Consider the following 15,867-nt stretch of genomic DNA (forward strand, 5'->3'; position numbering starts at 1 on the left):
ATTTGGCCTGTTATACAAAATGTATATTTTGGTCATTGCTTTTTATTAATAATTACTTAAAAGTTGCATTTATTTTTAGGTAGCATTGTAAGCGCGCTGAAGCGTGATGCATCGTTTCCACATTGGCAAATATTTGAAAACCAGAAATTACACATCCACCAAACAAACAGCAATATGAAAAGTAAAGGTACTGTTTTGTATAATAGCTAAACACACATTTCATAAATTGTATGTATCAATCAAAAATCATTTTAATTAAACCATCTCATTTTAATTAATTTTAATTAACCCAAAACCATTATGCGCATCTTTTCACTTTCATTTGGATGCGAGTGCCGTTTAAATAATTCTTGATAAGTAAACACCAATTCAAATCAATTCTAAACTACCAGAAAATTTTATTTTAAATTTCAGGGGAAGTATTTACAAGATTGGAAAATCTGCTTTATAGGAAACACTCCAAAACAAAAAGTGCTGAAAATTTTCCCCTAATCTGGATACTGTTCGATAAAATTTAACTCGTTCGATTCTACAAATGCAAAAGCCGCATTCAGAGCGTCACGCTTACAGCTTGATGAAATAGATAAGCCTAGAATCCACCGTCCTAGGAGGAATGATAGGCCCTTTGGCGTGGAGCGGAGAGAGCGGGCAGGCGCGATGTAGCAAGAGAAAAATTCCAGGTCATTTTTTGCCTGCCACGTTTCAGCGTTTACGCGTGATCTCGATATCGAGAGAATATATATTGGTACGGCCTTTTCCCCTTTTTAACTTTTTATACATGCCGCTCAAAGGACTCCAGGGAAGCACTTTTTGTTGCATTTCGAAAATGTAGCGAGCTGGAGAGCGAGCGAACTATTCCTCCTGGTAGGGCCGTTACGGCTGCTCACTGGCAACGCGCGTGCCGCCACCGCGCGCGACTCGTAGCAAATGTAAATATTTAGTGGAGACTGCACAGCTAATGCAAATAAAATAATGCCTTTGATCTGCCATTAATTTGGCACTGTTTGCCTTTGACGGGCAAAAATCAATGGATGTGGACGCGTTTCCTGCCGTATCCACGCATAAACCAGTTCTAATTTGTTTGCTTTCGGCCTCGCCTATTTGAGTGATATTAATAAAGCAAATACTGAGCCAACAAGCGTTGCCAAACATGTGTGTAGCTTGTTTCATACGTAAATGAATAAACAAAAATCCTAAATTGCGGATAGTGTTTGTGCGTTTAGCTCAATGATGTTCACAAGGAAAGTTGTTTCATTGTTTTACAACCCAAAAATCACTTGCATTTATGATTTTCTATATACTGCTTCTTAAAATACTAATCCGCAATAAAATCACTTTGAATCTAAATGGCTATTTAGGGCGATGCTAATTGATTTAATCATAGTGCGAATATTACTTTGGCCTAAAAATTCCAAGATGTGAAAATAGGACACTCTTAAATCAATTATAATTAAAAATGACAGTTATATAATAAGGGTCCTTCCCCGAATAAACGGTCATACTTTTTCTAGAAATTTCCCAATCGTGATGGGCTCACTTCGGCTATGTCCTCCTGGACAAAGTCTTAGAAACTTGTTTTCCAGAAGTGTCGCCCTTTCTCACATGCTTTTCTTCCTATTTGTAAACTGACCTGTTATAACATGAATGTACTTTGACAAATTGTGAGAATAAACAGCTAAACAATCGTGATATTTAGATGTTAGGGCATATGTATGAGATTCCGCTGCTCAAATTTTCGTTCTTTCTGGGAAACAGAAATGTTGAAAAAACGTTGAACTATAATTCCTCTGCTTCTAGTGAAAATTAAATAAAATTTCTAAAGATCTAACTTTTTATGCCCAACCAATTTGCTGTTGATATGAAATTCCCGACTTTGAAACTTGAAAAACACGATATTTTTCCACCTCAAGAAACCTCTCTCTCACTCGATATTTAATTTTCTAGGCTTCAACTTGTCACAAATCAAAAACAACACTTCCAGTTTACATTTCAATTGATCATACATTCTTCTCAGATTCGTTTATTTCGCATCAGTTTGAACGTCTAGATTGGCATGGAAAGAAAAATGTAATCGTGTTAAACGCAACGTAAAGAATTTTTTTTTAATCAGATCAATTGAAAACACCCACAATCACAATGAAGGTTTGATTTTAATCCTTAATATCTTCTCTTCTTTCCGTTCACTGGGTTTCAAAGGACTCGAGATCTTAATAAGCAAAATAAAATTGAAGCCAGCGCAGACATCGCAGTCAGATTCATTGTGCGTTGTGACAAACTTTAATTTCACGCATTCCGCAAACGCGCTTTCTCCATTTGGCATAAGGGAAAGGAAACGAAGAGCAGCAGGTCCCATCCATTTAAAATTCCATTTCACATCCGATCCTGTCAGCGCGTGTTTCTCATTTCGAGCGTTAAGATAAATCTCTTGCGAGCGTCTGTCTCTTTTCGGCGACGAGTGGCATTGCGTGGCAGCAGCACTCCTTGACGCGCAACGCGACGGTATTTTAATACACCCACGGCTGTTTTATACGTGCGTATATGCAGCAGGTGGTGTTTAGCGGCCGCCGAGGCGCGATATATAAAACTGCCGGAGATAATTATTTGCCAACTCAATCTAGCTAATGCACGCGTGTGTGTGAGTGTGTTTAAATTTGATGGCTGCGCTCGCGCCGGTGGACCGAGCTTTCAATGCATATTCGATTGTGAATATATATGCCGGTGTTGATTAATAAAAAGGAGTTATTGATGGAGAAATGACTGCTGGCGCCGCCGGCGATAAAAGGAGCGCGAGACGTGTGTGTGTGTGTATGGAAAATACATATTCCTCCCGGCGGGGTGCGTTTGGCAGCCAACCTGATTTAGCCAAACTCGCAAAATGAAAGATGAATGGTTTTGTTCGCTGGAAAAAAACACACACAACTTTCAATAAAATTGAGAATCGGCAGCCGGGAAAATGAAATGAAACGCACGCAGTGTGCGCGTTCTCGCCGCACAAAAGAGCGCATTTTTATTAGAGCAGGCAACATCCGCGCCTGCATGCGAGGGGCTGCCTGCTGCTTTTTTAATATATCTCCTGGCACCGCCGTGCTCTCAATAATCAGCCGGGTTTTAGTGCTTTTTGAAAATGAAAAAATGATGGTATAGATGGATTTATTTTATGACTGGTAAATGAAAAATGAAATAAATTTCGAGTCGCATCAATTTGCATGGAAAATCATTGCAATATTAAGCTGTTGATAGCAGGAACCACACCCAGTAATATATTCCTATTTAAATATGATAGTAAAATTGTAAAATTAAAAAATACGATTTACAAAATAAAAGCAGAAGACTTTCTAATGATTGGCGAGTTCCCAGATGAATCGAGACTTTAATGTGTGGCGTTAAAATTTTTGATTGACACTTACTTGAAGTACTTGCTTAGAGGTGGGGAAATTCCAAGTTTGTGGCCCTGAAAAGAAAGCTTTCCCCGTTTTTTCTAACACCACACTTGATGATTTAGGAAATTTTTCGTGTTTTGATCCTCAGGATCATATCAGGGTTGAACCCTGAAGATTACAATTGGGATTGCCCACATAAGGTCTAATCTAGTTGCCCTTTGTGTGGCTACGAAAATTTTGATTTCATCAATGTTAAGGAACCTTTTCAATTTAAAGGCAATGCAGGGCTGAGTACGCGTATGGATTCGATCCAGTTTTTAGACATACTTCAAACTAAGATTGCCAGTTCACTATCGCAATTTAACTTCAAAAAAGGTGGCATTGACTTTTGAAGTATTTTGTAACATGAAAAGTTGTCAGGATTAAAAAAAGAAATTTGGATGATGAAAATAATCAAATAATTTCTCGACTCAATTAAAAGTTCAAATTTTCTGGGCCTCAAACCTGGAATTTCACCACCTCTTATTTAAATAAAAAAAGTGTCACGGAAAACTTTAAACGCGAAAAATTTGCGCCCAATTGTAGTTCAAATTCACCTGGAACTGCTTGGCAGTCAAATTTTAACTTGACCAAATTTTTACAAATATTTTGTTCAGTTTAAATTTACCTGAAATGTGCAGTACATATATCTATTTAAACCCAATTGTTCGAGAAATCCAGTAAGAATTGCAAGGTGCACTAATAAAAATTGGGAATGAAGCAAATTTAAAAATATTTTTTATAACTAAACCAAAAATATAAACATTAATTTAGCTTATTTAATTTCTCTTCCTGATACATCTTTCTGGCTTGATTTGCAATTCTCATTTTTGAGAAATGCTTATAAACATTTTACTTGATTTTCATGAATATTAAATAATTTAAAATAGAAGGGGGTGTTGAATAATCTGCGTAATTTGGCTTGTCAAAAATCGTGCTGATTTTAGCCATAGCATCTGGTGATAAATAATGTTTTGCTGGATTAAATTGACCGTGAAACAAAAAATATACATGTTTAATGACAGAAGGATATTGAACGTTACACGTCATGACATTCATAGAGAATCATGCCCTTTGAAACAGAAAAGCCGCAGCCAGTGAGGCAATAATTTTAATTGGAGTGTTCAAATATCAGTAATTAGAGGAATCTGGCCGCTATTCAAATACAAATAATACTGAATTCGTGCTCGTGTATTTCAGCGTAGAATTCAATAAACCGTTAGCTCACAACACTTACATGAAAAAGGAAAATTATGCGTGTTCCATTACAAATTATAGCGTGTCTCTCTCTCGCATATCATATCCAAGTGCGTGTCATCGTTTTCGCAATGCGTAATGATCATTTGCGCGCATCGAATGCTGTCACGCTGCATGATGAATACTTTTGCGGAAAACAACCGGCACACATACATACCCGCGCCGACAAGCTCGTTTGTTTTATATTTCGCTCTTTTTTGCTGGCAAACTCGTATCCACTTACCGTTATTGTTGATACCAACGCCGCTCGCAAACACATTATCCGCATACGAACATGCACCATCCATTTGTCGTCAGCGCAGAACGCGCGCGCCGCGCCGCACTCTTTGATATATTCGTTTAATTCAACGCAAAATAGTACACAGAATTTGTTCGTTCGAACTCGCAAAGCTTTTGGATTACACATCGATGCAATATCGATCAACTATATGAGAAGAAGTTCAGAAAAAAACTCTTTTCTTTCTTGTGAGTCTGTAAATTATTTCTAAGCAAAGTAGCGTAGCTGAGATGGACGCCTGTTGCTCTATTAATTTTAATTTCGAAGCCCAATTTTGGATCCTCATTGATAAATGGCTGAAAGTTGCTCCTGCTGTGACTGCAGTTATGACTGGGCGTGGAATATAATAGCAAATGAAAATTGATGTAGCACAAGGAGGAACTCTGTTGAGCATAAAAGGCTACGAATATTTACCTACAGCGCAAAAACAGTATTACTAAATCATTTTCAGAACTGCATGCCAATGCTAATCCTTAGTAACAAACAAAACTTAAGAATTATTTTCACCGTTCATTGTACACAATCTCAGTAAAAAGAAAATATATTTGTCAATGAGTTAGATTCAGTATTTTGTTTCCTTTGTTAAAAACTAAGGCGAACATAAAAGGTTCTGGACATTTTTAAGAAACTATATATTTAATTAATTGAAAACTTTGCTAGTCCTGCCAAAATCTGGGAAGCCATTGGATGGCTGAGGTAAATGCACAGGCAGACTACCAAAATTACGCATTCACAACAACCAAAATAGCCACACCGATTACTCGCTAGGAATTTTCGAACTACTCAATCTGATTAGTCTCCATTTCACCAGCATAATCAAGCTGAAAACGTTGAAACTCCCAGCATCAAACTTTTCGCTTTTCAAGTGTAGCTGCAAGAATTAGTCTGCACTTTTCAATTGAATTGATTGTAATCAAATTTATAAAAATCTCAAAACACTAAGAATTGAGTAAGATTATTAAAAACACGCATGTGGTTATAGTATGTATATGAATATACATATATGCTTATAAAACTCTAAACTAATATCTAATACCCATGCAAATATTGAATTATAAAAGTTTCTATGCATGCATTACTTCAATAATTGTGTGATTTCCAATATTTATTTTCAAAACCAATAATGTTAGTTTTTATGACCTCGAACTTTTTAGGAAGAATGTTCTCGCTTCTCGAATGAAATCAAGCAATCAATATTTTCGTCTGGCAAGAGTTGTCGAAAAAATTCGTTCTTGAATGATCAAAATACAAAAATTATCACTTTCCTTTTCGAAACATATAATGGAATCATGCTCAAAGAATTCCTGTGAAAGAGAAATTTTTGTTGAACAGGAGAGTGAGCGGCGGATTTCCACGAGATTTCCTATCTTGCCTTTCTTGTTTTGGTGTTCAGCAAAGAGTGCAGTCGTTCTTTTTCTATGGCTGGGGACTCAGAATTCTTTGCAGCTCATTCGTTGGTTGTTGATTTTATCCTACAGAACTATAAATAGCTGCTGACGAGGCCTTTGAGGGTCGGAAACAGCTGCTGTCCATAGTACAAGATTGTCCGAATAAGTCGTTTTCTTAAATTTTTCAGTTTTAGACACTCATCATTGTGCTTCTTTCCTCAAGTCGAATTTAAGCTCTCATTTTATCAACTGTCTTTGAAAACTCATTTTCGACTTTGAGCATGTAGCATAAATATGTAATTTTAAAAATTCGGATTAACATTTTGTTTGCCATAAGAAAATCGAATGTCTTCCAGTTGTCAACAATGACCTAGTTATTTGACCTCGTGGCTCCTCCTAATATTTGCTTCCATTAAAAAAATCACTTGGCATCGAGCACAACGTAATTCGATCGTGTAATGAACCCTCTAAATTAACCTAATTATATCTGTTGACACGCCAGACCCATACATAATACACGGACGCTGATGCTGCCTCAGAGAGCAGCGGCGGTGGCGGCTCATTTGCATTCCAGATGAACAGGTGTTTGATTAGGCGCAGGAGGAAAAATCAGCCGGCGGAGTGATGAATTCGCTGCGAATCCCAGCGGACCGCACGTTGTGCCGCTAATGGAGTGGGAATAGAGACGCGAGGGCGGATGCGAGTGTGTGTATCATTAGGGCGCGCGCACTCGCCGATTCATTAATCTGCCAATTTTACACGTGTTGCACACCTAGCTGGCGCACGTCTCCGAATAATCACACAAATGCGGAGCCAGTCAGGCAGCAGTCTGCTATATGACAATGCCCGCGCTGATTTATCCCCGGCCGCTTGCTCATTTTTGCTCCGTCCGCGCGCGCTTGTCTGTCGGTGTAGTCGTCGTGTCACCAGCCACGCGTGTCGCATTCCGCCTGCCGCGCTCTGTCATTTCCATTTTCATTTGAAAAACTGTGCTTTGTACGATGTGCACATCCCGCACACACACGTACAATGCATGCACCATTTTGTGTCGATTAAATTAACAATATCACTCAGACGAGGCATGAGAGAGACTCACGTCGGTCAGGGGAAAATGACCGATAGGTTGATTGATAACTTCGCCTGACGTCTGCTCGTTTCTGTCAATTTTGAGTGGTCGTGATTTTTTTTAGCTGACTAATAATTCATCAGTTCTTTTTGAAGGCGTTATCATGCTTAGACTCGATTCTGAAACTACGGGGCACAGAATCAAATAGATTTAATATATTTTTCTCAAGTGATAGTTGATTTTTCAAATTAAAATCTTGTCCCGAAAAGTGATCGTTTTCAGAGATAAATAAGTGAATATGAATAATTATTTTTTACTGAAATACTTCTTTTATTAAAGGTCCATAAAACCAAGATATTCACAATAATAGAATTTCAGACCATAGGAAAATTATCATAAACTGTTGGAAACTATAAGAATATGAGCAAAAACTTTCAGCAATTCATTTCTGCATCACATCGCCATTTTTCCTGGGATTTTATTCGCATTACACCCGAGTTTCAAGCGAAAAAGGATTTATTTAATTAGAGTTGTTGTAAGCTCAAGCTCATTCGTGCGGTGAAGGGAAATGAAAAATGACACATGACGTTGATTGGGACCGATTAAAAACTTTAACCCTCACCCAATATTCATTCAATTTGATTGCCTATCAATATTTCTCATATTTATAACTGCCTGTACGCTGGCTAAGCAGATAGACTATTAGTCGGCAAATTGAGTGATCAAAAAATATATGCTCTCTCTCTCTCTGGATTTCGGTAAAGGACAACGAACGCATTTTCATTAAAAACAGTTATTAATTCCTCCGGTATCAACGAGCCGCGTTGAATAAATATTGGATTATCGGCGTGTGTGTGTGTGTGTGTGTGTGTGTGTGTGTGTGTGTGTGTGTGTGTGTGTGTGTGTGTGTGTGTGTGTGTGTGTGTGTGTGTGTGTGTGTGTGTGTGTGTGTGTGTGTGTGTTTGAAGCAATCAACCACCGATAAAAAGGCTGCGAGCGAAAAATTAAAATCCCGCATAATTGAACAGTGAACCGAACAACAGGGGCCACGGGGTGAAAATAATTAATCCCCTAATCAGCCGGAATTGCTGCATTCGCCCAACAAGTCTGAGCAAGTTGCAAAGAGTTTCGGCAAAAGTTTCGCGCGGCATCAGCCAGATTTCCGCGACGGGGGCGGCAGCTGAACACGAGTCGCCATTTTTAATCGATATATGTAACATACATGCGATAATTTCATCCGCCCACGGTGTGTTATTCGGCGCTTGCATTATTTACACCGAGCAACACTCTGCTCTGCGGACCGCGAGGGAGAGATGGCAACGCGCATACATTTGCCAAATACACGCACAGAGAGCAAAACACGCGCTCGATGATGGCCCATGAATTATTTTCCACGGTGGCCTGCGAAAAAATCAAAGCACGAACCCTCGTGACACAGTGAAATAAAAATCTGCCGCTAAAATGCTGTCGCACCCATTCCACTCACGTACAAATATTTTCTCTCCGCCAGAGCCGATATAACAAGCCAATTCCTTCGGCTCGCTTCTTCTGGATGCCGCAGACCCACCAGGCAAGACCTGTTTCTATGCCCTGCACACAGGAAATAATTGATCTCGACAGATTCAATCGCTTTCCTTTCAACCCAGACAGACGGGATCCAGTGTTTTTGAAGATTGAAAAAAAAATCGAACCTTCTACAAAGAAAATGACATGTGGAAAAGGGTTTATATTCCCTTGAGAGCAAAAGAAGTTAATTTAATTTTATCATTAATTCCAATAGTCTTTTCTTTTTTAATTACTTAATCTTTTTTAATCTGTTTGTGTATATTGAATGGTTGATTGGCGTCGAGGCTAGGTAAGCTCTCCCAAATCACACTCTCACCTGGCGCCTGAGAGCCATTTCCAAATGGATAGTGGCCGCTGACGTAGAAGACAAGCCCGTTGATTTAGGGGCCGTCGAACTTTGTTTGCGTTCTGGCAGAGGAAATTACGCGCTAAGAAAATATCTGCAGAGGACTACGCCTTACTTAGCTCCCTTCACTCGAATAATTGAGAGGAATCCAAGTTTGCCGGAGCAGAGAGGTCGGATTTGTGACAGAGGAAGATCCCAGGGAAGCTAAAGGAGTTTTGAATCTATTGTGGCCATGGAATAATTTCAAGAGAGAGGCAAATGGAGAGAAGATTTTACTCGGAGGAGCTGTAGAGAATACATCTCTTTTGTTCATTCTCTTTTGAAAATTGATTTAAAAAGACGTTATGAATTGGGAACGACAGTATTAGTGAGTTTATGCAAACTTCTAGTGTTCAAAGCCATCAAAAGACAGTGAAATTACAAATTTATGGCACTCTTGATTCTGAAAATATTTCCCATGATGTGCTGAAAATTAATATTGGTTCGGCCAGTTACGGTTTTGATCAGGAAAATTTATGATTGAATTTGATATATGAATTCTTATTCGTATAAATTTCAAACTGTCGCCTTCTGCTGGGGATTTCTAAGACTTTTAGTATTGATAAACGCTGACCTGTTTACATTATTTTTTCCCAAATAATATGTAAGATTAGGAAAAAGGTGAAATAATTGTGGTCCTATTATACTCAAATTAAAACAATACTACTTCTTTCCAGCCAGGGAGATTTAATAAGAGAAATAAATTAACTTAGATAAACTTTTGAAGGTTAGTCTTTCAAACCTACCTTTTCCGAAAAAAATGCAACGGTTGAAGGCTCAAAAATACAATAATTTTATAACAGAATTCTCAACAGGACAATATTTATTTCCAAAAAGGGAAAAGAAAGCAACTCACATGGGCGTATTTCTGTAATGAGATCTATGTATTTTTCCAAGTACTCCAGTAAACAACTCAGATATTCACAAGGAACAGGAACAGTGCGCAATCCTAAAAAACGATTTCGAGTCCATTGATATATTTAAGTAAATAGGTGCCTGATGGAACACTTTTGTTGTTGATGATGCGTTAAGTAGTACATACATACGTCTCTTCTAAAGTCACTTGCTTGCTTTCTTTGCTTCTCGTGCCAACAGCGTTCGATCACTTATAACAAAATATCACCAAGAATGATTTGTCCCAGGGCGATCGCGCGGCCCCGACCGACCGACTTGGGCCCTTTTAATGCACTCTCCGGCTGCACAGCAGGTGCAACAGCAGCAACAGCGACGCGCTCACCAGTGCCGGACAGGCCGACACGCCTGACGCTCCGCCGAGGACTGCAACACAGACACACACAAAGGCGAAATGAAGTGGGCGAGCAAGAGGCAGCGGAGTGAGTGATTGCCACATTTCATTTGGCAAAAATGCCGTGCACGAGCGCAGGCGAAACATCACTTTGCACTTATTGCTTCGACAGCAATAAGCAGTGATGACAGCACACACACGGCCTCGATTTCCAGGTAAATTGAAAGGCTCACGTGATTGATTGAAAATAATTGCTCTCGTTCAAATTTACTGATTACTGTCTCTAAATATGTGATTGCGAAATAAAGTTACTGCATTGCAGTCGAGGAAATTTCCGCGCGATGCTTTGGTATCTTGGTATTCAACAAGTTATATAATAATTTGCCCTTTTTGACCAGGAGGCTTTCCAAAAGTTTTCATGATGCGGAAAAGTACATTTATACCATTCTAATTTTATTAGAACCATCCGCCTCGCCAAATGCGAGAGAGTGTCTCGAATGAAGACTGCCGGAATAATGGCTTTGCAGGAAAGGTGCGCTATGGCATTTTCTTTGATGTCAAAGGCACCGGGAATGCAGCCTACGCGCTTGTATATTTTTCATCTCAGCTTGCCCCGTGTTTCGAAATACTAAAGAAGAGAAACATTACTGAGAAACGCAGCGGAAAAGGCTGGAAATGTGACACGGAAAATTTAAAAGAGCCTTCGTGTCATGGACTGCAAGCTTTAAATAATTTATTGGAATTTCCTAAGCTGGTTTTGAATATGAAAATGGGAAAGCAAAATGAAACACTATACTGCTGGAGATTATGATTATGTTTTAAGGACACATTTATTTTGGCATGTAGACTAATAATTTTTATAAATTAATTGACAGCAGAGGTTAACCATCTTGCTATTTGAATTTAAGAACTTGGTTAACGGCTAACATTTAATTATACTTCCAGGGAACATGTTAAGACTTTTTTTAGAAAAAGGAAATTGGATTCGTGCTGCAGGTATACGAAAATTACCGGCATGAATTTTTCAATAAATTCGTTTCGTGAGATAAAGCTGCGGGAAGGAAAAATCATTCTGTTGGATATATAGCACAATGAGTTGATTTACATTAAATTTGAAGCCAGTTTCCACTGAGCATGATGATTTCGTATACGCATTTTTTGCTTAACGATTAAATTTCATAGGAAAAGTTAGAGCTCAAACTTTTTTTGTGAAAAACAACCCATGGACCGTTTTGTTTCAACAAAAAACTATTAATATCTATAAATTTTCTCATAAATTCAACAGTTGCAAAAGTTGATTAGTGTTCGTAGCTGCTAATAGATGGCGCCAGCGGTTACTTTAATTTTTATAATGCACTTCCGCTGTAATCAAATACTCAATCCTGCTGCTGTGCTTTCTTTCTACCCTTAAAATGATTTCTTTTGATGCTTAAAACCAAAAGAGAGGGCTGCGAATGCACAGTAACAGGATTGATTCTTAGATCAACTTAAAATCGTAAATATATGGTGGTGCCATCTGGTGGATACTAATTGTAAGAGCTTTCGCCAAAAGTGAATCAAACATTTTTTTTAAATTTAAAGCTCCTATAATAAAGTTTAATAAAATATATGACATTCCACACGAATCCAACGAAATTACTTCCAGTCAAAATGTCGAACCCTTACATGTTCCTTGTTAGTTAGGTTGCAAACTGCTAAACAAGCTAAATAAGTTTGAAATTTTAATACACAAACTTGAGAGCATGTTATTTTATCTTTTATCAAAAGCAATCCGCAATCGAAAAAAATCACACATATGGAGCTAAAGCAATTTATTAGGTATGCTAGACGCATAGCGCATGAATGACGATTTTATTTATTTTTGATGCAACTCACAGTCCATGACGACCCACTTGCTGTCCAGCGAGGGCACGTTCTGCTGGAAGGGGTTGTCCGGCTTTCGCAGGCTGACGTTGGACGTGCACTTGACGGTCATGCGTCCGTTGACGAAGTGGTGCTCCATCGCCTCGAAGCGGAGGCCCGACCTGGTGGTGACGAGGCCGTGCTTGTGCACCACCGGCTCGTACTGGATGACGTTGTCGCCCGAGACCTGCGACATATTGCTTAATAATTGAGGCGCCGTTTGCCGCTTGGAGACGAACGTGCGACAAATAAAAAGCAGCAACGGCGGCGGTGGAGGTGTCGGGGCAGGCGCCCGCTTGTTTATTCAATTTATAAGAGATCGGTCGGACTGAAAGGGTCAAATATCTCCGGCGCGAGCGGTCAAACTTGGCGCAAACTTTGCGGAAGGCAAGCAGCTTGGGTGCATATCAATTGAGGCCAGCCCGCTTGATCAAGTATTAATGCCAACCGGCCGGCCCGGCTTTTGACTCTGTGAGGTAGTTGCCACCCTCAAAGCGAGCCAGCCACCCGCCTGACTAGGTTTTTGAGGTCGCTCCCGCCACCTTTTCCCTTCTTTGACCACCATTTTTTGCGGCAAAAAAGCGGCACGAGCTGCAGCATTCATTAACGGCACGACGTCTGAGATAATATCTGCTAGTCGTCGTGTTCCACCGCTTCTCATTTCTTATGTATTATTAAATGAGTTTGTGAGATGATAGTTAGCTCGCTGAATAGGCCAGCTAGAAAATGGGCCTTTGTGCGCGCGAGGATTAAAGCGACTTTGCCTAAAAAGGACGAGCTGTTATTTGAATTTAATGTAAGAAACTAGACACCACTCATAACGAGTATTTTTTTAGGGTTATTTAAACTCTAACCTACATAGCTTCAAGAAAGGATGAAATTTTCGTTGCAGGGAAACCGAGTGTTGGAGATTCATAGAATTTCATCACTCAGGAGATGCTGCGGTTTAGCTCTTTAGTGAATTTATTGAATTTTGGGCACAATTATTTAATGTTAGAAAGATCACCAGGGTAAGGAAAATCTTAATTTTGACGGAGTTAACACGTTAAAATGCTCCAATACAATAAACCCCTTCGAGCATAACTTACAATATGCTTTAAAATCAATTATTTTCAGAGAAAAATCCATCAATGAGTCGATTTTGAATATTTTTTAGTTCGTATTTTGGAATTGGCAAAAATATTTGCTTCTGAATAGTGTAGATTTATTAAAATTAATTTATTAAACTAACGGTGTACAACTAATTAGCCAGAAACCACTTTTTAACAGGTAAAAATGCTTCTGATGAAGCTTAAGGAGCTGAAACAGCCGGCTGAATAGTACACGATCATGAAAAATTATTTTTCTTTTCAAAATGTTTACTTCTAGCGGCCCACTTGTTTTTAATTCCGCGCAGAGCTTATTTTTTTTAAACTGCTTGCTCTGACGGTCTGAAACGACTTTATTTAGATCCTCCGGCTTTATTTGTTTTATTCGCAAACCATTTGATGGGAAATTTGCAAAAAAAATATATTAAATAATAACAGCTTTGAAGGGAATTTTGCGGAAAGAAAACACGGTTAGATTCAAGCGATCAATGTTGCTATAAAGACTGCGGCATTCATAATTTCGAAGCCACAAAACGATGCTAACTCAATTTTTTCCCTCTCGCAAAGCAGCACGGCCAGTCAGAATGTTTCGTAATAAATTTCAAGGTATTTAGCGAGAGGCTTTAAGCAAGGTTCGAGATGCTCGTTCTCTTGGAAAAAGTGGCTGCCGAGAAAGGGAGAGAGGGCGAAGCAAGGGCCATTCAAAGGCGCGCGGGCGTAATTTATAAAAGTGTCCAAATTGCGACGGTGCAATTTATCCGAGGCTGGCCGAGGCAGGTGTGTATCGATTTGGCATTAACCGTGTAAAAGCTTGATGAGCCGCTATTAGTTATTACCGAGGCGCACCTTATCAATCTAGGTGAAAAATCACACGACGCGAGAGAGGCTTTTCCATCAGCTTTGGCCCCTTCATTTCGCAGCCGCGTGTGCTGTGTGAGTTGCGCGCCCAGCCCTACATATTTGATGAGCCCTCGAGATTCAATCAGCCGCTCAATCACGAGCCCAATTAAATATTCACCAGAGGCCCAAATTAGAGAGACAATTCTAAATTCCAAAGCCGGCAGCTTTTTATCCATCAAACGCACAATTGGACTGTGCGTCCCCTGCCTCCGCTGATTGGACCAAAGCGAGACAATTGCGCGTTGCGTGTCTATGATGTTTATACCAGTCGATAAAATCCCCGGACGTATTCTAGCCACTCTTTTGAGCAGTAAATTTTACATCAAACTAATATTTTATTTTACTAGGAACGGCAATCGTTTGACTTGTGTTACCTGGGAAATAGTAACAATTTTAAACTTGTGAGACCTGATGACAAAAATAGTGAAATATTAAGAAGGATGTGATTTGTGTCCAAAAAGTAGTTAAATATTTTTGACAGTTTTTGTCACAAGTTCGATTACTTTAGATGGTCTCTAAGCCAATTTAGATTTGGTTTTTTGGAGACACAATTTTAGAAAAAAATTTACTGAAATTCCTACGTTTTTAATTGTAAAAATTGCAATAAAAATGTAATTTTCATGGAGAGTAAAACACCAAATGAACGAAACAACTGTTTAAAAAATTGTCCTGGCGCGACATTTAATTATACTCATTCCTTTAGATCTTTTGACCCTTTTAGATGTTTTTAAACTGTTTTTAGACGTTTTAAATTGCACGATTTATGCCCATTTAAGATCCCATGACAATTTGGTGCTCAGAAAAAATGTCAACCGTAAAAAATTCCCGACCCTAGAATATATACTATTATTTGTTTTACAATCATGAGAAATGATTCCAACTCTGTCTGTTCGTTTTTAATGGACGAGCCGTCATGGGAGCATTAAGCCCTAAAAACATTGCCTTCCTTTGGAAAAAGAGAGGCAACACAAAAAAATAACCAAAAATGATGAGCACAAATATCAAGCATAGGGATGGGATTTTTTCGATTGAGTGAAAAGTGTTGAGCAGAGGATTTAAAAAAAGATGAGAGATTATTCTACGTGATTTTGGGCTCCTTTAAGACGCTTTTACGTGGTTCTGGAGCCTTTTTAAATGGTTACAAGCTGTTTTTACTCATTCCTTTTATGAAATATTCCTGCCAAATATTCCACATTTTTTGGGAATTTCATTATTTTACAATTATGTTTTTAGCTTCTTATTTTAGAGCTAAAAAATGTCAAATTCAGATGTTTTCACCGCAAATTTCAATCATTTTTATTTGTTCGGGAGTTTTGACCACGCTCTACATAAGTCAGCAACTAATTTCATAGTTCACACGAGATAAAAAAATG

The 15,867-nt window shown here is 38.8% G+C and overlaps 1 protein-coding gene across 2 annotated transcripts in view; it reads right to left on the reverse strand.

Annotated features, from left to right (window-relative positions):
• Window positions 1-10,150: 10,150 nt before the first annotated feature.
• The window catches only part of LOC135940266 (uncharacterized), a 71,037-nt gene continuing 65,320 nt past the window's right edge, over window positions 10,151-15,867 (reverse strand). For both annotated transcript variants that reach the window (XM_065485077.1, XM_065485076.1), the window contains exons 5-6: window positions 12,480-12,693; window positions 10,151-10,636 (exon numbers count right to left, since the gene is read on the reverse strand). In XM_065485077.1, coding sequence (XP_065341149.1) covers window positions 10,539-10,636; window positions 12,480-12,693 — 312 coding nt within the window. In that variant the 3' untranslated portion in view covers window positions 10,151-10,538. The remainder of the gene's footprint in view (window positions 10,637-12,479; window positions 12,694-15,867) is intronic.

The sequence above is a fragment of the Cloeon dipterum genome, chromosome 3, assembly GCF_949628265.1.
Source record: "Cloeon dipterum chromosome 3, ieCloDipt1.1, whole genome shotgun sequence".
Taxonomy (NCBI): Eukaryota; Metazoa; Arthropoda; class Insecta; order Ephemeroptera; family Baetidae; genus Cloeon; species Cloeon dipterum.